A 25,403-nucleotide genomic window follows, 5' to 3' on the forward strand; every position below is an offset into this window, starting at 1 on the left:
TCCCGTACCTGCCTTCTCACCGTACCCCCTGCTCCTTTTAGCCACAAGGGCCACATCTAACTCCCTCTTAAATATAGCCAATGAACTGGCCTCAACTACCTTCTGTGGCAGAGAATTCCCCAGATTCACCACTCTCTGTGTAAAAAATGATGTTCTTATCTCAGTCCTAAAATACTTCTCCCTTATCCTTAAACTGTGACCCCTTGTTCTGTGCTATATGTCTAAACTAAACTAAAATGGAAAACTCTAAAAAGCTTCTAATTCATATTCTGCTTTATCCAGTTGTCAAGTCTGCCCACTTTCTCCCTGTTCTCTCGTGTGTGGGATCCTTTCCTCCAGGGTTAAGTGCCATAATTATTCCAAAAACCCAAGCGAACATCTGCACCACCTCTTTGTTACACGAGTAGTTCTCATCTGCTCATTTACCATCCATGATCCAAAGTCACAATTACTGACATTTGTTAATGCTTATTATAATAAATTGCCATATGCAACGACTGTGGTAGATTTGCATGATTTTAACTAAATTCTGATTAACCTGCTGTCGGAGACAAATTAAGTTGCTAATGTGCACTAATGTTGACCTCCCTGCTGTATGATAACTCTGGAGATTTGCCAAACACCTTAACCTTCAAGATAGACACCAAAAGCTGGAGTAACTCAGCGGGACAGGCAACATCTCTGGAGAGAAGGAATGGATGACGTTTCGGGTCGAGACCCTTCTTCAGACCCAAAACGTCACCCATTCCTTCTCTCCAGAGATGCTGCCTGTCCTGCTGAGTTACTCCAGATTTTTGTGTCTATCTTCGGTTTAGACCGGCATCTGCAGTTCCTTCTTAAATCTTAACCTTCAAGTCTGTACATCATTTGCTGGAGATAGACGCAAAATACTGGGGTAACTCAGTGATACAGGCAGCTTCTCGGGGTAGAATGGGTGACATTTCGGGTCGAGACCCCTCTTCAAGTTTTCAGGGTCTGAAGAAGGGTCACGACCCGAAACGTCACCCATTCCTTCCATCTGGAGATGCTGCCTGTCCCGCTGCGTTACTCCAGCATTTTGTGTTTATCTTCGGTGTAAATCAGCATCTGCAGTTCCTTTCTACACACTCCACTTACATTAGTTTATCTCCAAAGTCCTGCTCAAAGTGTTCTTCTCAACGTAAGAGGCAAATGCAACAGAACAAAGGAAGGAATGACTAACATTATATCGTTCTAAAGGATTTACAGGAACAAGTGGTGTCATTGAAATTTCAGATATCTTTTGCACCTTTGTCAATGTGGTTCTTGTTCTGCTGTTCTTGCAGTTACTGAGCAGTGTTTCAACAAAGGAAAATCTTTGTTGAAACAATATCAATAATTCTCTTTCACTGGACACATACCAGTGAAACAGTGCATCAGAGTGGTGCAGCTGGTAGAGATACTGCCTCAAAGCGCCAGAGGCCTGGGTTCGAACCTGACCTCGGGTCCTGTCTGTGTGGAGTTTGCACATTCTTCCAAAGATATTCATAGAAACATAGAAAAATAGGTGCCTGCACCGCCATTCAATATGATCATGGCTGATCATCCAACTCAGTATCCCGTACCTGCCTTCTCTCCATACCCACTGATCCCCCTAGCCACAAGGGCTGCATCTAACTCCCTCTTAAATTCATATTCATGTTATTTGGCCTCTATAAAATTGTGTAGGGAGATGATGAGAAAGTGGGATAACATAGATTTGTTGTGAATGGATGAACGATGGTTGGCGTGGATGCAGTGGGCCGAAGGACCAGTTAACGTGGTGTATCAATAAACTGGTCCAAAGTACAGGGAATCTTTTTTTTCATGTGTGGCTTTTCTCCTGAACACATGGCTTGCAGAGGTGGGGGATGCAAGTGTTAGTCTGGGTTTGTAAATGGAAATTGGGCACGTAATTGAAGAAAGATAACTTATGCTGATTGAAGGAAAGGGCCTGGGGTAAGGTACTGGACTGTACTGCAGGGGAACATCGATGACTCGGGAGACTCCGTGGCTTCCTCCTGTGCTTCAACTTACAAGATACAATTTACTCATGCAATTTGGAAAGATAGTATTGAGTTTGTAGTGAGCACTATTTTAATTGGGTTATTTTCCATCGCTGCGTTAATAAAGTCCTAATTCTCCAAAGGACACAAATGGCTGGAGTAATTCAGCACATCAGGCAACATCTCTGCAGAACATCGATCAGTGCCATTTTGGGCCAGGACCCTTCTTCTTCAGTCTCAACCTGAATCGTCACCTATCCATGTTCTCCAGAGATGCTGCCTGACTTGCTGAGTTACTCCAGGACTTTGCGTCTCCTTTTGTGTATTAACCAACATCTGCAGTTCTTTGTTTCTACATTCTAATTCTCTATCTGTGTTTTGCTAATTCTCATGCATTTGCACCTGATGAACCATATTTACGTTATCTCCCTGGACACCACCTCGCAGCAGACTGTTTAAATAAGATCAAGCCGCTTAAAGCCATTTCACTTCCAAGCTTCAGAGGCAAGTTTATCTAGTCTGTCCTTCACTCTGCTGTGTGTAGGAAGGAACTGCAGATGATGATTTATACCAAAGATGGACACAAAATGCTGGAGTAACTTAGCAGGTCAGGCAGCATCTCTGGGGTCTTCTTCAGGCTTGAAGAATGGTCTCGACTAGAAACGTCACCTGTTCCTTTTCTCCAATGATGTTGCCTGACCCGCTGAGTTACTCCAGCATTGCTTGTCTATCTTCAGTATAAACCAGCATCTATAGTTCCTTCCAACACAGGCGAGATGATGAGATGTTTTGTTTGATGGTGATGAGGTTTTTGTTCAATTGGAGTTAATGGTTATTACATCAACAATGAGTTATTTTCATCAAGTTAAGATTCACATAAATTGCTTGGACTTTTCATTTAGCTTCTGAATCACAGTAGAGACACACACTTAAGTTGGACTCCAGTGGAACTCAATCCTACGGACAAACTTGTTCTTTTCACCTGCTGGTAATAAACAGTGATCACACAAAATTAGCACTTTGCTAACAAAATGCAGTTTCAGTGCCTTTCAAAACATGTGTTCCTACCACTCAGCAATCCCACATGTCAGTGGGATGCATGTCCATGGACAAGACGTGGTTGAAAAACACAGTGACTTTAAGGCATGGGCGGATTTGGGGTAAAAAGTCTGAGCCAAACGGTGCGCAGTTCAATGAAAGAAAGTGAAGGGGATTTGCCAAGTTGTTTAGACTGAGAGATTTCAGAAAAGTTGTGCAGTAAAAGAAAACCATTGAGGCATTGACAGGATTGCTATCAGTGCTAAACCCATTTCCTGGCAGATTGGAAAGTAGACTCGCTTCAGCGCTTGTGCGTGTCTGACTGAAACACCGGCATGAATGACAAAACTACTTTCCTCCTTAACACCAGGGTTAAGGCTGACCTTCATCACCATCTCTAACGAGGAGCAGGGATCCTTCGCGTGAATTCCTCTCGAAACAGAGGATTTCAAGGCGGCATCTGGAAGATGGACACAAAGTGCTGGAGTAACTCAGCGGGTCAGGCAGTATCTCTGGAGAAAAAGGATGGGTGATGAACCCTGTCCCTCAGAGATGCTGCCTGGCCCGCTGAGTTACTCCAGCACTTTGTATATAATTTCAGTATAAACCAGCATCTGCAGTTCCTTCCTATACAGCATCTGGGAGAACTGGTTGGCGGGAATGTCAGGGGAATAAAGGGAAAGTGAGTTGGGGAATGGGATTGACCAGTTGGCCAGCACAGGCTCAGTGGGCTGAATGGCCTCCATCTACGTCATAAAGAAAAATGGAATGTCATGAAATACCTTCATCCAATAGTTGGTCCCTTAGAGATTGCAAGTCACTGGTCTAATCGAGTGATATTTTCCAATTACTGAAACAAAATGAGTTTTACGAAGAGTACAAACAAAGTCCTAAAACTCCAAAATGAACCAAAAAGATCCCAAACAACTCACCCCCTCAATGTAAGTCACTGATCCAAAGAGTGAATGTGAAGAGGATTCATCCAGTTGTAAGAGAGTCTAGGACCAGAGGACACAGCCTCCGAATAAAAGGATGTACCTTTAGAATGAAGATGAGAAGGAATTCTTTTACCCAGATGGTGGTGAATCTGTGGAATTCACTGCCACAGACAGCTGCGGAGGCCAAGTCATTGGGCATTTTTAAAGCGGAGATAGATAGGTTGCAGTTTAGCAAGGGTGTCAAATGTTACTGGGGAAGGCAGGAAAAAGGGACTGAGAGGAAAACATAGATTAGCCATGATTGAATGGTGGAGCAGTCTCAATGGGCCGAATTACCTAATTCTACTCCTATGTTTTATGAAGTTATGAACACACATCTTTGGAACAATGTTTGTTGCTATTTTACTAACCTAGAAACTCCATCCCAAACCATTCCTTGTAGGTGTGATAGACAGACCTCACTGCACCAGAGACCTGAGTTCGATCCTGACTATGGGTGTTATACAGTTGTACAGGGTCTTGTGTGAGACCAAGTGACCTGGAGTATTGCGTACAATGCTTTTGTCTCTCCAAATCTGAGAAAGGACATTATTGCCATCATTCCTTGTAGGAGTGCAGAGACGGTTTCACCAGACTGATTCCTGGGATGTTAGGACTGTCTTATGAAGAAAGACTGGATAGACTTGGTTTACTTTCTCTAGAATTTAGAAGATTGAAAGGGGTGCAGGTTATAGAAATTTACAAAAATTTACATAGTTGGACGGCCAAACTATGCAGAGGTGATTGTTGGCCGATGTTAGGGAAGTCCAGGACAATGGGGTCACAGCTTAAGGATAAAGGGGAAAAACTATAGAAAACCTATCCTGAGAAAAGAATAGATTTTTCACAGTATTAAAGAGTGGTGAATCTCTGGAACTCTCAGTGTTGACTGCCTGCAGGCTAATTGATTTTCGATAAATGGCCAAAAGACCATAGGTTCATAGGACAAAAATGCTGGAGAAACTCTGCGTGTGAGGCAGCATCTATGGAGCGAAGGAAATAGGCAATGTTTCGGGTCAAGACCCGAGAGATTGCCTATTTCCTTCGCTCCATAGATGGGATACTGAGTTTCTCCAGCATTTTTGTCTACCTTCGATTTTCCAGCATCTGCAGTTCATATTGAATGGCGGTGCAGGCCCGAAGGGCCGAATGGCCTACTCCTGCACCTAATTTCTATGTTTCTATGTTATCTGTACAGAGTTTGCACATTCTCCCTGTGACCACGTGTGCTTTTCCACAGGTTCTCCGGTTTCCTCCCACACTCCAAAGACGTGCAGGTTTGTAGGTTAATCGGCCTTGTAAAAATTGTACATAGTGTGTAGGGCAGAACTACTGTAGAGGTGATCGCTGGCCGGCACGGTCTCGATGGGCCGAATGGGCGATTTACACCCTGTATCTCCAAACTAAACTATAGAACTATCCTGAGAAATTGTCATAGATGTTTTACAGTATTAAAACAGTGGTGAATTTCTGGAACTCTCTGCCACAGAGGGTAGTTGAGGCCAGTTCATTGGCTATATTTAAGAGGGAGTTAGATGTGGCCCTTGTGGCTAAGGGGATCAGAGGGTATGGAGAGAAGGCAGGTACAGGATACTGAGTTGGATGATCAGCCATGATCATATTGAATGGCGGTGCAGGCTCGAAGAGCCGAATGGCCTACTCCTGCACCTCATTTCTATGTTTCTATGTTTCTAAAGAAGCAATGAAAATAATTCAACCACTATTATTCAACAAAAAACATTGACTGGGACACGGATCTTGGAAACACCACGTTTACAAGTGAGGAAACAGATGATCTGTGAATCAATTCAATATTAATTTCAGATCCTAATTTAGTCAAGATGTCTACCTGGGAAATTAAACCTAATTGATCAATATGAAGCATTCATTAACACTGGTTATAATGGTTAACCAGGTAAGGTTTACAAGGTAACTCAGTAGAACAGTCCAAGACACAGTAGAACAGTCCTCAGTAGAACAGGACCTAGAACAGTCTGATTGTTCAGTGTGAAGCACTCTGTCGTGGGATAGCGCTGTTCCCCATCTTTGCTAAAGGGCCTGTCCCACTGTACGAGGTAATTCAAGTTCTCCAGAGCTCCCCTGATTCGAGCTCGTGTAATAGAAACATAGAAAATAGGTGCAGGAGTAGGCCATTCAGCCCTTCGAGCCTGCGCCGCCATTCAATATGATCATGGCTGATCATCCAACTCAGTATTATTGCCATAGAGGGAGTGCAGAGACGGTTCACCAGACTGATTCCTGGGATGTCAGGACTGTCTTTTGAAGAAAGACTGGATAGACTTGGTTTATACTCTCTAGAATTTAGGAGATTGAGAGGGGATCTTATAGAAACTTACAAAATTCTTAAGGGGTTGGACAGGCTAGATGCAGGAAGATTGTTCCCGATGTTAGGGAAGTCCAGGACAAGGGGTGACAGCTTAAGGATAAGGGGGAAATCCTTTAAAACCGAGATGAGAAGAACTTTTTTCACACAGAGAGTGGTGAATCTCTGGAACTCTCTGCCACAGAGGGTAGTTGAGGCCAGTTCATTGGCTATATTTAAGAGGGAGTTAGATGTGGCCCTTGTGGCTAAGGGGATCAGGGGGTATGGAGGGAAGGCAGGTACGGGATACTGAGTTGGATGATCAGCCATGATCATATTGAATGGCGGTGCAGGCTCGAAGGGCCGAATGGCCTACTCCTGCACCTCATTTCTTTGTTTCTATGTTTCTATGTATCCTGTACCTGCTTTGTATGTAGCGGGTACGTAGGAGCTCGTGGATGTCACGTAGCGGCTCGTACGAGTAACGGTAGGTACTCGGGAAATCCGGTAAACTCGTGACGTTTTTTCAACACTGTGAAAAATGTCCACGAGTAACAAAATACTCGTGATTAAAAAAATGGTCACTTTTCACTCGTACATTACACAAGTTCGAATCAAGGGAGGACTGGGAAAACTCTTGAATTACCTACGCCCGTAAGTTATCTTGCCTCAGTCGGGACGAATCTGTAACGTCCTTTTGCACTAATCCTACATGAATCCCGTTTTATTGTTCCCACAGTTCAATCACCCGCCTCTCACCTACACTAGCAACACGACAGTGGCCCATTAAACTACCAACCCACAAGTGTCTAGGATGTGCGGGGTAACTGGTGCCCCCCAGGGAAAGCCCATGTGGTCGCATGGATAATGTGAACAATCCACACAGGCAGCAGCGGAGGTCAGAATTAGACCTGGGTCACTGGGATTACAAGACAGCAGGGCTACTGTTACAGTTAAACACATGCACATTTTGTTTTAAAAGGGCTCTTAGGAGTTCTCTCCCCCAGTTGTAGCTGTTTGGTGTTGAGGTGTTGCTGTCTCTAACTGTGGAGATTAGCAAACTCATGGTTAACCCGGGACTCTCCTGGAGAGTTGGCAATCCCTCTACACCAGCAGACAGACAGTGGCCCCAGCTCTGGAATATTCCATCCCGCAAGGAATCGAGGAGGGAAATGCAAACTCCTTTAAAGGCAGGCGGCAGACAGACAGACCAACCTCTCCACGGGCAGTTCTCCAGGGCAAAAGGAAAACGTAACGAAGGTTCATCGAATGCTGAGCTGAGCTGAGCTGCCTCAGGCCAGAGCTGTAGAGCTACCGCCACGAAATCCTCTCCACCCCCTGCTCTCCCACCACCTCCAGCCCTATAACATGCAGCTCTGCCTGACCAAGCGGTGAATGTGGAAGAAAGAGAGAGAGAGAGAGAGAGAGCAATCATTCAGCAGCTGCTCATGAACCTCAGGTAAAGGCACTCTTCTGATAACTTGCATTTAACCAGTGTCTGTGCTTTGGGGACTGGGTCAACCGTGAGAAAGTTTCTCCCCATCTGACGCAGAAGTTCCCGTCTGGATTTTTATGGAATATGTTGTTTTCTGGCAGGGGACTGCATGTTTAATCCCACAGGTTTTAACCGATAAACCTTGCTAACGCTGTGTTGACTGCCTACAGGCTAATTGTTTTTCGATAAATGGCCAAAAGATGGCCATGGGTTCATAGGACAAAAATGCTGGAGAAACTCAGGCGTGTGAGGCAGCATCTATGGAGCGAAGGAAATAGGCAATGTTTCAGGTCGAGACCCGAAACATTGCCTATTTCCTTCGCTCCATAGATGCTGCCTCACCCGCTGAGTCTACCTTCGATTTTCCAGCATCTGCAGTTCCTTCTTAAACATAGGTTCATAAGACATAGGAGCAGAATTAGGCCATTCGGTCCGTTGAATCCGTTCCGCCATTTGATCATGGCTGTTCTATTTTTCCCTCTCAACCCCATTCTCCTGCCTTCTCACTGCAACCTTTGATGTCGTTACTAATTCTCGCTAGAATTTAGAAGATTGAGGGGGGGGATCTTATAGAAACGTACAAAATTCTTAAGGGGTTGGACAGGCTAGATGCAGGAAGATTGTTCCCGATGTTGGGGAAGTCCAGAACAAGAGGTCACAGTTTAAGGATAAAGGGGAAATCTTTTAGGACCGAGATGAGGAAAACTTTTTTCACACAGAGAGTGGTAAATCTGTGGAATTCTCTCCCACAGAAGGTAGTTGAGGCTAGTTCATTGGCTATATTTAAGAGGAAGCTAGATGTGGCCCTTGTGGCTAAAGGGATCAGGGAGTATGGAGAGAAGGCAGGTACAGGATACTGAGTTGGATGATCAGCCATGATCATATTGAATGGCGGTGCAGGCTCGAAGGGCCGAATGGCCTCCTCCTGCACCTATTTTCTATGTTTCTATGTTTCTAATCATGAACCTATCAAAGTTTGCTTTTAAAATACCCAATGACTTGTCCTCCACAGCTGCCTGTGGCAACGACTTCCGCAGATTCATCACCCTCTGGGTTATGAAATTCCTCCTCCTCTCCGTTCTAAATGTACATCCTTTAATGCTGAGGCTGTGCCCCACTGGTCCTGGACTCTCCGACCCCTACTGGAAACATCCTCTCCACATCCATTCTATCTAGGCCTTTCATTATTGGGGAGGATTCAATGAGGCTTCCTCCCCCCACACCTCATCCTTATAACTAGTGGTCCTTGTCAGTTCCTTCATTTTGCAACGTGCCCAAAAGCCTCCAAGAGGAAGGATTTAAGGTGTATTTTGAAAGTAGAAAGATGAAGAGTTGCACGTGCCTGCTTTCTATCACCACACCAGTGCACCCAAAGTGCTCTGCAGGTAATGAAGTACTTCTGAAGTATAGTCCGGAATGCTGTAACTAAATTGTACAAATAAGACCCCCGCAACCTACTCGATAATACTGTTTGGATTAGTACATCATTTGCTTATATTGGCACCAATTGTGAGGTCAGCACACTATTGAAACATGCTGTACGGTCTGGAGAAGGGTCTCGACCCGAAACGTCACCTGTTCCTTCTCTCCAGAGATGCTGCCTGTCCCGCTGAGTTACTCCAGCTTTTTGTGTCTATCTCTGGTTTAAACCAGCATCTGCAGTTCCTTCCTACACATTGAAAAACTCCCTACTCCCTTTTTCAAACTCCATGGATATCAAAGGTTTAGAGGGATCTGTGGCAAACGCAGGCAAGTGGGACATTCTTATATGGAGATCTTGGTTGGCATGGATGAGTTGGGCTGAAGGGCCTGGTTCCATGCTGAATGACTCCATGACTCTAAAACCAGAGAATATTTTAGCTTTCTATAAGGTGAAAGGGACAAATTTTAAAGGAAATTCAATGATACTTTATTATTTTTAAATAATAATTTAAATATATTTTATAATTTTGCATACAATGCACAAAGTAGGCAAAGGGACGCCAAGTATCTGGTGCCGGCAAAGTTACAAAAGTACTCACAAGTTCACAAGTTATAGGGGTAGAATTTGGCCATTCGGCCCATCGAGTCCACACCGCCATTCAATCACGGCTGATCTCTGCCTCCTAATCCCATTTTCCTACCTTCTCCTCATAGCTCGAGACACCTGTTCTAATCAAGAATTTCTCTAACTCTGCCTTAAAAATATCCACTGACTCATTAGAGTCCCGATAGCCCCTCTTTGTTCTTGGCAGCCTAGACCCTCCCCCCCCACCTCATGATTTTGTACGTGGTGGTTGTCTGTACAGAGTTTGAACGTTCTCCCCATGACTGTGTGGGTTTTCTCCGAGATCTTCAGTTTCTTACCACACTCCAAAGGTGTACAGGTTTTTGAGGTTAATTGGCTTGGATTCAATGTGACATTGTCCCTAGCGTGTGTAGGGTAGTGTTAATGTGTAGGAATGGCTGATCAGTGTGGACTTGGTGGGTCGAAGGGCCTGTTTCCATGGTGTATCTGTAAACTCAGCTAAAGTTCATATAACCAGTTCAAGACTGCAGCTAATCAACACCTTTTCAAGGGCAATGAATGTCAGTTTAGCAAGCAACTCCAATATCCTGCACATAAATGAAAACTTACTAAAAACCCATTAAAGAGTGTGGGATGGGGAATCCCCAAGGAATATCCCCAAAATAATGAATAGAAACTACACTGTGTATCATTGTATCATCGCATGTCAAACGCCCATGAAATAAATGACAAAAATCCAAACATTTCCCTACAAAAACATTTTCCTCCACGAAAGCCACAAGTGTGGAGAGGTGCAGTGAGCATGGGAGGGCAAGTCCTGGTGAAATGAGAGCGCTGAAGGCTGGGCTAAACGCCAAAGGCCAAGGGGGGAGGATTGCAATATATATATCAGCTCCATGAGGTAAACATCACGACGTCAGATTCACCAAACATAGCTCCCACTCTGGAAACCCAAAACTAAATGAAGCCTTTCATAAAACCCAGTCAGAAATAATCAGACTGAATAAAAGGCTTTCAACGTTGCATCATTCTGTGGGCAACACTAACCGGACAGTGGAAAAACATTGTGGCTGGAAAATGTAACATTCTGTGCAACAGAAAGACTAGTGTGTGCTAATAAAATGCCTTTGCAAATGGAAAAGGTCGACGTAAACCCGTCTGTAAACACTCGGTTCTTGGTCTATGTTGTGCTGCAGCTGGGCAGCGTCACATTTCATGTAGAGTCAGGGAGACAGCTGGAAACAGGCCATTCGGCCCATCATGTCCATACCAACCAGTGTGGGCAGTTATCCATATTAATACCATCTTCCAGCGCTTGGCTCACAGCCTTCAATGCCTCGGCAGTTCAATACGTTAAGGAAATCCAGATGCTGCTTAAATCCTGTCAGTGACTCAGTTTCCACCACTTTCTCAGATGTTCCCTGATGATGTAGGAAGAGGCCATTCAGCCCACAGAGTCTATGCTGGGTCAACAATCCCAACAGTCCTGCACAGTTCCCAGCAACCAATTCCCTCTCACATGCCAATCAACTTGAGTAATGGTTTGAAATACCAACTCAAATAAATCAATGGTTTGAACCATGCAGCAGAGGTGAGGCCATTTGACCCACCATATCAACACCAACCAGCAAGCACCCACCTATGCAAATCCTATTTACAAGCACCAGCCATCGGTGCCGGTCCAGATTATTGTTTAAATATTGCATTAATGCTCACCACCAGACTCAGGAACGGCTTCATCCCCTCTGTGATCAAGCTTCTGTACCATCCTTCCACATGCTAGTACGGTGCAGTCCAATTCTCCTCTGCTTCATTATGGCCATTGGAGTTTGGCTCTGCAAACTGTTGCACCATAACGCTGAGAACCACATTGTGCTCCCTGTATCTACCCCATCACTCTACCTATCGTTTTGAGTTTGGCTTAATTGCATTTCTGTACAGTGTTATTTTTATTTGATTGGATAGCATGCACATCAATGCTTTTCATTACACCTCGGTGCTTGTGACAGTAATTAACTTAAAGCTAAAGTGATGACTTCCACTATTTTTGCAGGCTTCCCAAAGGATCTGGGCAGAATACAAGAGCAATTAAATGTTTTAATAGCCATAGGGATGGGAACTGGTCTGCTACCTCAGTTACAATCATAATCAGGGTGTCCTGCACATTTTAGACAGAGGACTAATCCCCAGCTGTCCACCCAGGCAGATTTCTATGGCACTACTTGTGAATAGAGGCTCCTCCTAGACCTGCAAACATTAAAGCCATGGTGTAAATTGAAGCTGCTTCCTCACGACTCCACTGTCCAGTACGATGGCCCTTTGCTCGTGCGTTTACGTTCAGCTGAGTGTGGTTACTTGTGGGCAGCTCTTTGTGCTTGCCCAACGCACAGAGCCAACTCTGGTCCACACACACGCAGATCACAGCGCTCAGTCACCTTTGAAGCAAAACTGGGAGCAGCTCCTTTGACGACTTCCCTGCATGCTCTGGTGAACAGAAATTGATGTCACACGGCATGGCATCAAACATCTTGCCTTCTCCAACACAGCGAGCTGTGGGCATGGCTCCATATGGGAGGTGCAATGTCCACTTCTTGTTTATATTCATGTCAACATGGAAGCCCACAAAAAACACCAATGTACAAAACACAAGGCAGGAAGAAGAAAATACGGAGATCAAAATAGCTTCAAGAAATTCTACTAGTTTTGGTTGATGTTGGGTGGGAGGGGATTTGAGTGGAGGAACAAAGAATAGAGAACATGATGGACTGACCCAACACTGCAAACTGTGCACAATATCTTGACTAATTGTGTCAATTTGGGCATTGTGGCAAATTTTACACCAGAATATAGTTCTCACCATGCAATAAAAGCTTTTCACTGAAGAAAGACACAAATAGCTGGAGTAACTCAGCAGGACAGGCAGCATCTCAGGCGAGAAGGAATGGGTGACGTTTTTCACTGCACCTCGGTCCACGTGACAATAAACTAAACTGAAACATTCCAGTGGCGTGGCTGAGTTACTGAGTGACAGTTTTGTTAAATTTGCTATGTTCCTCTTAAAATAGGAACAGGTTCTTGACCCAGCTACTAGGCTGTCCCTGGTTTTTGTAACGTTTCATCAGAAAAGAAAAAAAGTTTCTGTAAAAAAAAAAGGATTAGCTCTGAAGAATTTGAAGAAAAGCAAGGTGTCTTCATGCTGCCCTTGAGGACCTGAGCCTACATTTTATCACCGCTAACTATCAGAGGATCTGAAGGGCTTCCCATTAATCACTGAGCGACATACCTCAAAAAGTAGTGGTGTTGGTTAAGTGACAGAGGACATTTGATGAAGAGCCGTGTTATCTGATTAACACCCCTACTAGTCAGCGGATAGCTCTCAGCTGAGTTATGGCCAATCTCAACCAGTCGATATAAATCATCGTTGCTCTTGGTTAGGTACTCTGTTTAGACTGCACATTAACCAACTCTTTATATCGGAGGTCACGTAACCCTCCCATTGTCTCCCCAGTCCCCTGAGATCCAATGTGACTGAAGCTTAAAGGATGGGCGGCAGGTCACAACCTCCCCTCCCCCTCGGGATCTCCTATTTGCTAAATTGCCTTTATTACGTAGAGGATAACTGGGGAGGGGGAGGCTGACTCCATTCTGATTGTCTATCCAGATTCTTCGAGAAGCCTTTGACTGAGATTTGATTTACATCTCCATAATGGCTGCAGCTCTCTCCTGCCTGTTAAGAATTTGATTCATAGCCCACAGTGGAATGAAATGACTGTGGATCAGCTGTGGAGTATGAAGCAGGCACCTTCACCAGGACAGTGGGACTGCTGCCTTATTCTACAGAGGATTCTACAATGAGCAGTGCCATAATAGGGCGGTGATGTTGCATGTGTCATCAGAAAAGGGTGGCTCTCCAGGTTCTTCACAAGATATTACCTATATAGTCCTTTACTGCTATCAGACACCACGGGCAGGGTTTTGATGTGATGCTTTGGGTATCATTGCACGATGCATCAATTAACTAATGGCACATAGTAAACACAAGGCAAACCACTGGCTTAAAATTAGTAGAAGTGCCTATTTAACTTAGACACCTAAGTAGGTTAAAGTCATGCCATGAGATATTTTATATCCTCCTGAGATCGCAGGCAAGGTTTTTAACGTTGCTGCTGTATGATTGTACAGCACAACGTCACCTGTTTATTTCTTGATCCAAGTTATGATGGTTACATGAACCAGCACAGTTTACATTGATTTCGGTCACATGTTGTAGAAAAGGCATGAATCACTTGGGTTTAGTGCAAAGGTGATAAAAACACCCATTGCTTTAAATTTGTCAACTTGCCGTTACATAATTCACTAAGAACTTGCCTTGTCTAAATATAAAACTTCCTGAAAGCACGGCAGGGTTTTTCTGCTCCGACACACATTTATCCACGTGGCCCTTGCTTTTTGAGCTTACAAATGACTTTTATCTATGTTTCAGGAGTCTGATGCGAACATGATTCTGGCCACGTTACGAAGAAAATAGTGAGGATCAAACGCTAACTACTAAAACACTGAGTGAAAAGGTAACAAAAATTTCCGTTGATCTTTCACGAGCAGCTAAAACCGTAGCCTGTGTATTTCCCCTACAACCCTCTAACTTATGGTATATGGACTGACTGGAAGTGCCAGGGCCATTCACAGAGAGAGAAAAGAATTAAGCGATTCAGCACAGGTTTTCAATAACAAAAAAGTGCATCCAATAGCAGGACATTCTGTAATTGGAAGGCAACAGATTAAAGCTAATTCATTGAACCAGAGAAAATGTATGGCATGATTTTATCATTTGGTGCATCGTGTACGTGCTTGTTTAAAGTGGTTCTCTCAGAATGTATTTATGTAGTGAGCTGTGTTTTGGAATATGCTACCTGAAAGGGCAGTGGGATCACAATCCATAGTAGCTTTCAAATGCAAATCAGATAGATTCTCAAAAAGAAACAAAATACAGGGCGGTGAGAATGAACGGGGATAGGACGACACAGATTTATCTTTGAAAGATGTATGGATAGAATGGCCTTCTGCAATTATTATTGCATGATTCCAAAAGGGCTGGGAATGTTTACAGCAGCCATAGGATGAGATTCCGCAGGCTACGGTACATCAGCAAAACTGTTAATGTAGTGGGAACACTTTTCGTTAGTTGCCATGTTACTAACAGTATAAACATCAACATAGCTTTGCAACTCAGCACGACTTTAACTGCCGTCAATTTCTCTCCCCCATTTAATCTGTCTACAATAGGCCAGAACCAGGTTACATTTTATAAGAATGTTCCTTTCCATCCCTGATTTGACCAAGAATTAACATTTTCTTGATGTTTAGTTAAGTGATTCAGCGTAGAAACGGGCCATTCAGCCCATCGAGTCTGCACTGACCAGCAATTCCCCGCACACCAACACTATCCTATACAATTAAGAATGAGGAGTAAGCTATTTTAAGAATTTAAGCCAATTTAAGAATAAGGAGTAAGCCATTTAGAACGGAGACGAGGAAACACTTTATCTCAGAGAGTGGTGAGTCTGTGGAATTCTCTGCCTCGGGTGGAGGCAGGTTCTCTGGATGCTTTCAAGAGGGAGCTAGATAGGGCTCTTAAAAATAGCAGAGTCAGGGGATATGGGGAGAAGGCAGGAACGGCGTACTAGTTGGGGATGATCAGCCATGATCACATTGAAGGGCAGTGCTGGCTCGAAGGGCCGAATGGCCTACTCCTGCACCTAGTGTGTATTATCTATTGTCTACACATTAGGGATTATTTACAATTTTACTGAAGCCAATTAACCTACAAAGATGTACATCTTTGGAGTGTGGGAGGAAACTGGATCTCCCGGAGAAAATACACACAGGCCACGTGGAGAACATACAAACACTGTACAGACAGCACAGTAGTCATACAAACACTGTACAGACAGCACTGTAGTCAGCATCAAATCCTGACGTTGTAAGGATGTTTCGCAATTTTCTACCCCTGCAATCACCTAAAATCACATAAAATCATGAGCTGCCCAACGCACAGAATCTCTAGAGTAGGGGAATAAGGATTAGGTTCAGCTTAAAAGCCACAAAGATTTAATAGGAATCTGAGGGGTAATTTTCCACAAAGCAGCATGGAACAAGCTGCCAGAGAGAGTTGACACTGGGACAGTTTTGAAACAGAGACAGACATGGATAGGACCAAACACAAACGCAGGCAGGTTGGACTAGTGTAGCTGGGGCATGTTGGCTGGTGTGGGCAAGTTGGGGTGAAGGGCCTGTTTCCACACTGTTTCACTCTATGACCTATCCATATCGTCCAGGGATGCTGCCTGACCTGCTGAGTTACTCCAGTACTTTGTGTCTTTCTTTATAAGCCGGCATCTGCAGTTCCTTGTTTCTAAGATTTACTATTAAGTCAAGCAAGTTTTCAAGTCAAGTCAAGTCAAGAGAGTCTATTGTCATGTGTCCCAGATAGGACAATGAAATTCATTTCTTGAATGAAATGGCTCATAAATGTATTATTTAATATATGGGTCACATTTTCCTTTTTTCTTAGGAAATTTCTTCCAAAATACACAATACAATGCTAATAAAATGGAAATAGTTGTACACTGGAAGAGATGTGCTGAAGAAAGAATTGTTTGAAGGGCAAGCTGACAAATTCACAGCAAGTGGTGATATTTATCCCCAATTGATGCCTTTAAGAAAACTAGCTTCAGAATTCCACAGGTATTTGACAACCAACATTGTGAGGTAAATGTTTCAATGTACATTTATATCTGATTTTCTTGTCTTTTTGTTCCAAATACGTTTTTTTGATTAAATGAGGCAATATCTGATCAATCGCTGTCAAAATGTAGTTGGAAGAAGCACCATCTATAACACGAGAAGGTTGAAAGAATACCTGAGCACCATATCTTATACTTCAGCAAAGAACAAGCTGCTTGGGGAGTTTAGTGGGTCACGCAGCATCTGTGGGGGTAATGGCTCAGGACATTCCAAACTGATGGAGGATCCCAATCAAAGCCATCACCCATCCAAATTTACCAAAGTCAATCAACCTACATACCCGCATGTCTTTGGAGTGTGGGAGGAAACCAGAGCACCCGGAGAAATCCCATAGGGTCACCGAGAGAACGTACAAACTCCACACAGACAGTACCTGTTGTCAGGATCGAACCCGGGTCCATGACGCTGCAAAAGCCCTGTCCCACGGTACAAGTTCATTCAAAGAGCTCTCCCGAGTTTGCCCTGATTCGAACTCGGAGATTTACGGTAATGGTCACTCGTCGGTACTCGGGGCTCTCGTGGACATTTTTCATCGTGTTGAAAAATCTTTACGAGTCTTCCCGTGCTTACCCGCCATTAGCGAGTCTTCCCGAGTACCTGCCGTTAGCGCTAAGAGACGTCCCCGAGCACCGACGTACCCGCTAGGTTCATTCTCCGTGCTTACCACGAGTTTGATTTTTTTTAAACTCGGGAGAGCTCTTGGAATGAACCCGTACCGTGGGACAGGGCTATAAGGCAGCAATTCTACTGCTGACCTATGTTAAACATCTTCTCTGCCTACATTCCCTATAGATCCTCTAGATGACATTAAACTAAAGACCTGCCAGGGGGGGTTGACTTGAAAAATAATATTTGCTTGTGACTGCGCAGTTGGGAAAACTTTCTTTATTTTGCAAGCTCACAATTGTACCTACAGCTCAAACTAATGGGTTGGGAGCATTAATATGGCTCATCCAATCTCCACCCATTCCTGGCTGAACCTTGCTTCCCTTGCCTCCAATGGACATGTAACACACTCCTCCTGTTAAAACATGCTTCAACAAGATTGGACTGTGCTGCATTTTCTCAGATAAGTGTCAAATAAATTAACCATATAACCATATAACAATTACAGCACGGAAACAGGCCATCTCGGCCCTACAAGTCCGTGCCGAACAAAAATTTTTTCCCCTTAGTCCCACCTGCCTGCACTCATACCATAACCCTCCATTCCCTTCTCATTCATATGCCTATCCAATTTATTTTTAAATGATACCAATGAACCTGCCTCCACCACTTCCACTGGAAGCTCATTCCACACCGCTACCACTCTCTGAGTAAAGAAGTTCCCCCTCATATTACCCCTAAATTTCTGTCCCTTAATTCTGAAGGCATGTCCTCTTGTTTGAATCCTCCCTATTCTCAAAGGGAAAAGCTTGTCCACATCAACTCTGTCTATCCCTCTCATCATTTTAAAGACCTATATCAGGTCCCCCCTTAACCTTCTGCGCTCCAGAGAATAAAGACCTAACTTATTCAACCTAAATTAACTGGTCTTTTTATTTTATTTAAAATCCAAATAGGAACAATGACGTCAGAGACCAAAAATGGGACAACTGTATTGCTTAAGCTTCTTCTGACAACCACAGAAGCCCAGGGGGGGATCGAACTGCCGACCAGAGCAGCGGACCCTTTGCCAACCATCATAGCCGTGATATCCATCTTTCTTCTCTTGGCCACGTGTGTCAGTTTTGTGGCCTTGTGCAATCCTGCTGGGCTGGACAGCTCCCGCTACGGCCCCTACGAATGTATGCCCCACCACGCCGAGGATGCCAGCGAGCCTCGGTTAAAACTGTGGAAACGTTTGGGTTCCTTGAGGCACTCGATAAACAGCTTCCGGCGCAATCGATCCCTCGTTCAACGTCAACCTACTCCTGCATCCCAGTGCCAAGTGGACCAGAATGACACAGACCTTGCAGAGTCGACAAAAATGTAAAGATTCAGCGCCTATAAAACTTGTGCACCGACTTGTTTGGTGATAAGAACCAGGGATTAAAAGTCATAAAAGATTAGCTACTGCTGTAATCAATATCAGCAGGAAAACAAATGTCATCGTTCATTAGCCTTTGGAGAATGCATTAGGTAATACTGAGCATCTTTCATGCCGTGCAGTAAACAGTATCATCCAAAGAACAACACGTCAGCTCCAATGCGATAATCTATGGTTATCTTTCACAGTTGAACACAGTGAGCGGGGAGGATGTACAAACACCAGGCTGTATTCGCTATCGGATGTAATTCATTGCCTCCGAGCTATGGTTTAATTGGATGGATACATCACAGAAACACAGCAAAAACCAGACATAGGCCAATGGGCCCCTCAGGCCCATTGCACCCTTCAAGATGATCATCCGCTTCATTCCCTTGTTGCCATATTTATCCCACACTGCTTGATCACCTTCCTTTGTTAATATATATTTAATGACCTGGCTTCCACTGCTTCTGTGGGAAATAATTCCACAGGTTTACAGTATTGTGGGGAAAGAGGAGGGTTTCCAGAAGGAAGGGGTGGGGGTTCTGTGGGTGATATGGGAGTTGGTTCCGGAGGTGGATGTTCCCAGAGGTGGGGGAGGGAATTCCAGAGGTGGGGGGTGACGGGGCAGGTCCTTTAGATGGGGAGAGGGGGAAGAGGGAAGAAGGGATGGGTGGAGGGGAGGGGCTTCAATCACTGAACCAAAACCCACAGAACTAATGCCAGTTGCCCAGACGTACCTTTTCCCTACGAAATGTAAAATTTATGATGTCCCAGGAACTTCCTCCACATGGATCCATTAATGGGGGTTAACCCCGACATATACACACAATCAAAAATAACACTGCAGGCCTGTTTCAAATGGATGGACTATTACAGGAAAAAGGTCTTTCTCTTCCGCAACAGTGCTGTGAAATCTACACTTTGCTACGATAATAAGCACAATATGTCCTAAACGAGCGGCAACGATCCAGCTCTCAATGGCTGTAAAGACCATGCATAATTTACCCATCATTTAGTTGAACTCACTCAACCAAGAGAACCATCCCCCTCAACGACAGGTAACTGTTCAATTATCTTGTGGATACTAATCCCTTTCTAAAAACCACACTTCTGAAATCCAATTAGTTGGCCTTCATAAATGACTGAACCATAATCCCAGAAACAGAATCACACAAGCACCCGGGGAGAAATTGAATATTCCCTTTGTCACAACGGGGAGGTAGAATTTCAACTGTCCCTTTGAGCTGTGTGTGATGGGCTTACATACTTGGTACAAATTCCTTATTAATACTTCAACAACTATTTGCATTGAAATACTACTGTCAGTCCAGTCAAATAAAATGGGGAGGAAAGTTGAATCATAAGAAACATTTCCTCCCCGACTTTATCCATGCTGACTGTCATGTTCATCTCCATGAATCCCACCTGCCCACTTTAAGGGGCTGTCCCACTGTACGAGGTCATTCAAGAGCTCTCCCGAGTTAAAAAAAAAAATCAAACTCGTGGTCAGCATGTAGAATGTATGTAGGGGGTACGTTGGAGCTCGGGACGTCTCTTAGCGGCTCGTAACGCTAACGGCAGGTACTCGGGAAACGGGGTAAGCTCGTGAAGAATTTCCTGTGAAAAATGTCCACGAGAGCCCCTAGTAGCTACGAGCGGCTATTACAGTAATTCTCCGAGTTCGAATCAGGGGAAACTCCGGAGAACTCTTGAATTAGCTCGAACAGTGGGACAGGCCCTTTAAGCATACATTCTTCCGAATACAAAAGATAGGCACAAAAAGCTGGAGTAACTCAGCGGGACAGGCAGCTTCTCTGGAGAGAAGGAATAGGTGATGTCTCGGGTCTGATGAAGGGTCTTGACCCGAAGCATCACCTGTTCCTTTTCTCGAGAGATGCTGCCTGATCCGCTGAGTTACTCCAGGCTTTTGTGTCTGCGGGCAGGTGGGATTTGTGTAGATGGGGCATGATGGTTTGGTGTGGGGAAAGTTGGGCCGAAGGGCCTATTTCCACACTGTATGACTCCGTGACTCAATCCTATCTATGCACATGTATATGGAAAGAGGGATGGCTGGAGGTGGATGGGGGAAGATCTTGTGATGGGCTTTAAGGATGGTGAAGTGTGGGAAGGTGGGTGTAGAGTCCGTGTGAAATGGGAAGTGCAGAGGGTGAGTAGTGATTCAACACCCTGTGACCTGGGGGGGGGGGGGGGGGGGGGGGGGGGTGTGGGGGGTGGGGGGGGGGGGGGGGGGGGGGGGGGGGGGGGGGGGGGGGGGGGGGGGGGGAATAAGTTTGCAGAGGGAACCCCAAGGGGCAGATTGTTTAGCAGCTAAACTCCATGTGCTGCATTTCAACATGAATTGCAATGAGTCAGCTTCCTGAAGGTCGGATTTGAGGGAGAAATAAGAATGGAAGCATATAATCTCAGCTGACAGCCAACAAAAGGTACCTGGAGCAATTTGAAATGACAGTGAAAATTGCTTACTCTCAAAGTCAAAATGGCAATGGGAATGTGATTATCGATAGCTGGTCATGCAAAGTAGATACAAGTCAAACCACGTCACTCTCTGAAGTGACCTGGATACATATCTGGGCTGTGAGTCCATTTGTCACTTTTCGGAGCTCCTTCACAATTGACGTGTGCTAACAACACATACAACAGGACAGTGTGGGTACAGCCCACAATTTATGTACGGAACATGATGCCAGGTTAAGCTAATCTCCTCTGCCTGCCATAATACCTCCATTCCCTGTATATCCACGTGACTCTCTAAAAGCCTTTTAAACGCCGCATAACATCGACACAAAGTGTTGGAGTAACTCGGATTGAAAATCCGAGGGGAAGTGTTTGTTGAACTGTCCCTTAAACTCTCGGTCGGTAAGTGGAATGTCATTCTGTGCTGCAGCATACACAAGGGGTGAATGAATGGCACGCAGGTTAATAGAAATAGTTTATAAAACACCAACCTATTAGGGCAGCAAAGACAAATAATCTCCAAGATTCTGTTGAGCAAAGTCAGGGTCAGAATGCAGTTTGCAGATAATGCACTCCTCTCTCATCCAAGTATCATTTACGAGAGGGTGACCTTTCCAATGGTGCTTGAGAGCAGAAGTTTCTAAGTTGCTGCAGTCAGTCACAAGACTGTTGCATGAAGCAGAGACCATAGATCAGCACAACACAGTAACAGGCCCTCAGGCCCACAATGTCTCTGTTGAACATGATGCAGAGATCAACGAATTGCATCGGCCTGCACATGCTCCATATCCCTCCATTCTCTGCATATCACCGTGCTTACATACAAGAATTGTCAACACCGCATTACGTGAAGTGGTCGAGAATTCCACCCTCGCTGGGTAAAGGACGCTTGCTAACATTCACTGTTGCATTTATTTCTGGTAATTATATGAAGAGTTTGGGTCTTTCCCCACAATGGACACATGTTTCCCAGGTTTACCTTATTGACTGCCTTTATAATAGAAGCAGACGCCAACAACGTTATCTTATCCAGGGACAAGAATCTAACTTGTTCATCATAAAAGAGCAGCTTGGGGCAAAGGAAACTGAATTGAGAATGGAGAATTGCAAATAGCAGATGGGGGGTGGTCTTTAATGTTTGACAAGATGAGTGTTTGTTCGGGGTGGGAGATTGCAACCTTCACGTGGTCCGCCCTGTTTCGACGAATGCAATCAACCTGGTGTGCACAATCAAATAAGATCAAATAGAACAAGTTGTCCTTCAACTTTAGGCTGTGCACACCATACACATGAAGAAGAAGAGGTGTTTAAGAGGGAACTGCAGATGCTGGAGAATCGAAGGTTACACAGAAAAGCTGGAGAAACTCAGCGGGTGCAGCAGCATCTATGGAGCGAAGGAAATAGAAGGAAATAGAAGGAAAGAAGAAGAGGTGTTTGTTTCAGGAGCAACTGTGTTTACTCACCTTTTATAGGAAGGCATGTATTTGCCATGGAAAGAGTTCTGGGAATGGTTAGGTGTATGAAGGAACAGCACATGCTTTGGAAAGAACCGCAGATGCTGGTTTAAATCAAAGGTAGGCACAAAATGCTGGATTAACTCAGCAGGACACGCAGCATCTCTGGAGAGAAGGAATGGGTGACGTTTTGGGTCGAAACCCTTCTTCAGACTTACAATACAATACAATACAGTTTTATTCGTCACATTGCACATAAAGTGCAAGTGAAATAAAAGTTAACTTCAGGGAGAACGTGCAAACTCCGTACAAACAGCACCCGTAGTCAGGATCAAATCCGGGTCTCTGGCGTTGTAAGGCAGTAGCTGGGCCCCAGTGCAGCACTGTTTATTCTACTAATAACAAATATTTTGGGCTGGGTCTGTGGAAGCTATGCTAAAACAAGCTGTGCACTTCCTGCAACTTATGATCCTGTTTATTATTTTTTTTCCTGGGTGTTTTTAATCCGAGGGAACGCCACAGTGCATGTCATCAGAAACAGCACAAGCCGTGAATTAGGTGGAACAAAATATTCCACAGAAAGAATTAACAGAACTGGCGGAGGACTGAGTCAGTACCTCCAGGGAATAAGTGCAAGATGACAACTTCAATCACATTTTGAGTGCACTAATCCAAAGTCATGACCATGTCTTAAAAATTTAAATGATCGTGATTTCTGGTAAAGGTCGGTTGCCGAGTGTCAGAACCTTTGAAACAACATTGGAGTCAGGATACTGCACCACCAGTAATCATTTAACTGTGTCGAATTGAACATGATTCTACTGCTCGGAGACTGTCAACATTATAATGCACAAATAAAAGGTGCATGACAAAAAGTGGATATGAGTGGAAGACTTGCACTCCAAACACTTGGACTACATTGCTGGATGAATCCTCAGTGAAGTCTCAAAGGATGACACAAAATGCTGGAATAACTCGGCGGGTCAAGCCCCTGTCCCACTGTACGAGGTAATTCACGAGTTCTCCTGCGTTATCCCCTGATTTGTACTTGGAGAATGTCCATAGCGAGTCCGTCGGAGTTCGTGGATGTTTTGTAGCGGCTCGTATGAATAAAAAGTAACAATTTTTTTAATCACAAGTATTTTTTTACTTGTGGACATTCTTTATAGGGATGAAAAAATGTCACGAGTTTACCGGATGTCCTGAGTACCTACTGTTAGCATTACGAGCCGCTACAAGACATCCACGAACTCCCACGGACCCTCTATGGGCATTCTCCGAGTTCGAATCAGGGGAAAACGCAGGAGAACTCGTGAATTACCTTGTAAAGTGGGACAGGGGTTTCAGGCAGCATCTCTGGATAGAAGGAATGCGCGACGTTTCAGGTCGAGACCCTTCTTCAGACTGAGAGTCAGGGGAGATGGAGACACAGAGATATGGAAGGGTAAGGTGTGAAAATGAGATCAAAGGGGACAAAAGTCAAGGAAAATATAGAATAGATCATTGCTAGCTCGGGGAAGATTGACAATGAAGCACACAGCAATAAAATGAAATCAGGGGACAGTCAGACTGGTCGGAGAACTGGGAAGGGGGAGTACAAAGGACTTACTTGGGAAATATGTGCATGCACGCACATATTTTCTCACTATGGTAAATATCACATTACCATTAGTCTACTCCAGTTCATTTAGGAACGGAGAAAAACATTTTTACTTCCATTGCAATTCATCTTCTGAGTCTCAAGAGTCTCAAAGCATTTTGCATAAATGTAATTACTTTGAAATCTTACAGGGACCATTAAGTAGATCAATGTCATTAAGCTGAACATTTTGTACACTATAAAGGCTTAAAGTCAAATGAACGACCAATTAGAATGTTTTAGGCATGTTTGTTAAGCAAAGTGCGGTGGGCACAGGACCAAGGACTTCAGCTTTTTTTTTAACCAGTTCCATGGAAGCCTTCACTTATTCTATTGAAGAGGGTGACAGACCCCTGATCAACACAGTGCCTCTGACACTTCAACGCTACCTCTGCACTGCACTACAATTATAGCCTGGCCGACTTAGAGGGTGGCACAGCGGTAGAGTTGCTGCCTTACAGCGGCAGAGAACCCGGGTTCGATCCCGACTACGGGTGCTGTCTGTACGGAGTTTGTACGTGTTTTCTTCCGAGTGCTCCGGTTTCCTCCCACACTCCAAAGACGTACAGGTGTGTAGTTTAATTGGCTTAGTATAATTGTAAATTGTCTCTAGTGTTTGTAGGACAGTGCTAGTGTGCGGGGATCGCTGGTCAGCATGGACCTGGTGGGATCAAGGGCCTGTTTCCGCGCTGTATCTCGGAACTAAACTAAACGCATCACCTCTTGAAGCCCCATTGTTGGGTCTGAAGCAATAACACTTCAGCCATATTAATTAGAAGGGAACATTAGTCAGGCCACAACTTGGGTACTGTTTATATTGCTCATCACTGCACTGACCAGGACAAGGCAACAAGAGAGAGGGTGCAAGAGTTACCAGAGTTGGAGAACTACAGTCTGAAGAAGGGTTTCGGCCCGAAACGTTGCCTATTTCCTTCGCTCCATAGATGCTGCCGCACCCGCTGAGTTTCACCAGCAATTTTGTCTACCTTCGATTCTCCAGCATCTGCAGTTCCTTCTTATACAGTTAAAGGGAAGTCAGACACAGAAAGTTTCATTAACTCAGCGGGTCAGGCAGCACTTCTGGAGAAAAGGAATGGGCGATGTTTCGGGTCGAGACCTATCTTCAGGCTCGACCCGAAACGTCACCTATTCCTTTCTCCAGAGATGCTGCCT

General features: G+C 44.5%; 2 protein-coding genes across 4 annotated transcripts in view; one reads left to right on the forward strand and one right to left on the reverse strand.

The window, feature by feature from the left end:
* The window catches only part of cdh23 (cadherin-related 23), a 533,293-nt gene that overhangs the window by 158,834 nt on the left and 349,056 nt on the right, over positions 1 to 25,403 (reverse strand). The gene's annotated exons all lie outside the window — the stretch shown is intronic.
* On the forward strand, positions 7,122 to 19,108 carry LOC129712961 (uncharacterized protein C10orf105-like). Of its 2 annotated transcripts, none has more exons than XM_055661765.1 (4): positions 7,122 to 7,800; positions 14,328 to 14,412; positions 16,416 to 16,588; positions 18,211 to 19,108. In XM_055661765.1, the coding sequence occupies exon 4, from the start codon at positions 18,216 to 18,218 to the stop codon at positions 18,621 to 18,623; it is 408 nt and encodes a 135-aa protein (XP_055517740.1). In that variant the 5' UTR covers positions 7,122 to 7,800; positions 14,328 to 14,412; positions 16,416 to 16,588; positions 18,211 to 18,215; the 3' UTR covers positions 18,624 to 19,108. The 2 variants fall into 2 exon arrangements, with proteins under 2 accessions (XP_055517740.1, XP_055517738.1); XM_055661763.1 differs by having other exon boundaries at positions 7,125 to 7,800; positions 16,416 to 16,612.

Source organism: Leucoraja erinacea, chromosome 34 (genome assembly GCF_028641065.1).
Source record: "Leucoraja erinacea ecotype New England chromosome 34, Leri_hhj_1, whole genome shotgun sequence".
NCBI classification, from domain to species: Eukaryota; Metazoa; Chordata; class Chondrichthyes; order Rajiformes; family Rajidae; genus Leucoraja; species Leucoraja erinaceus.

What these genes read in the sequence shown, in the direction of transcription:
- LOC129712961 (XM_055661765.1), top strand. Translation starts at nt 18,216, where the DNA reads ATGACGTCAGAGACCAAAAATGGGACAACTGTATTGCTTAAGCTTCTT.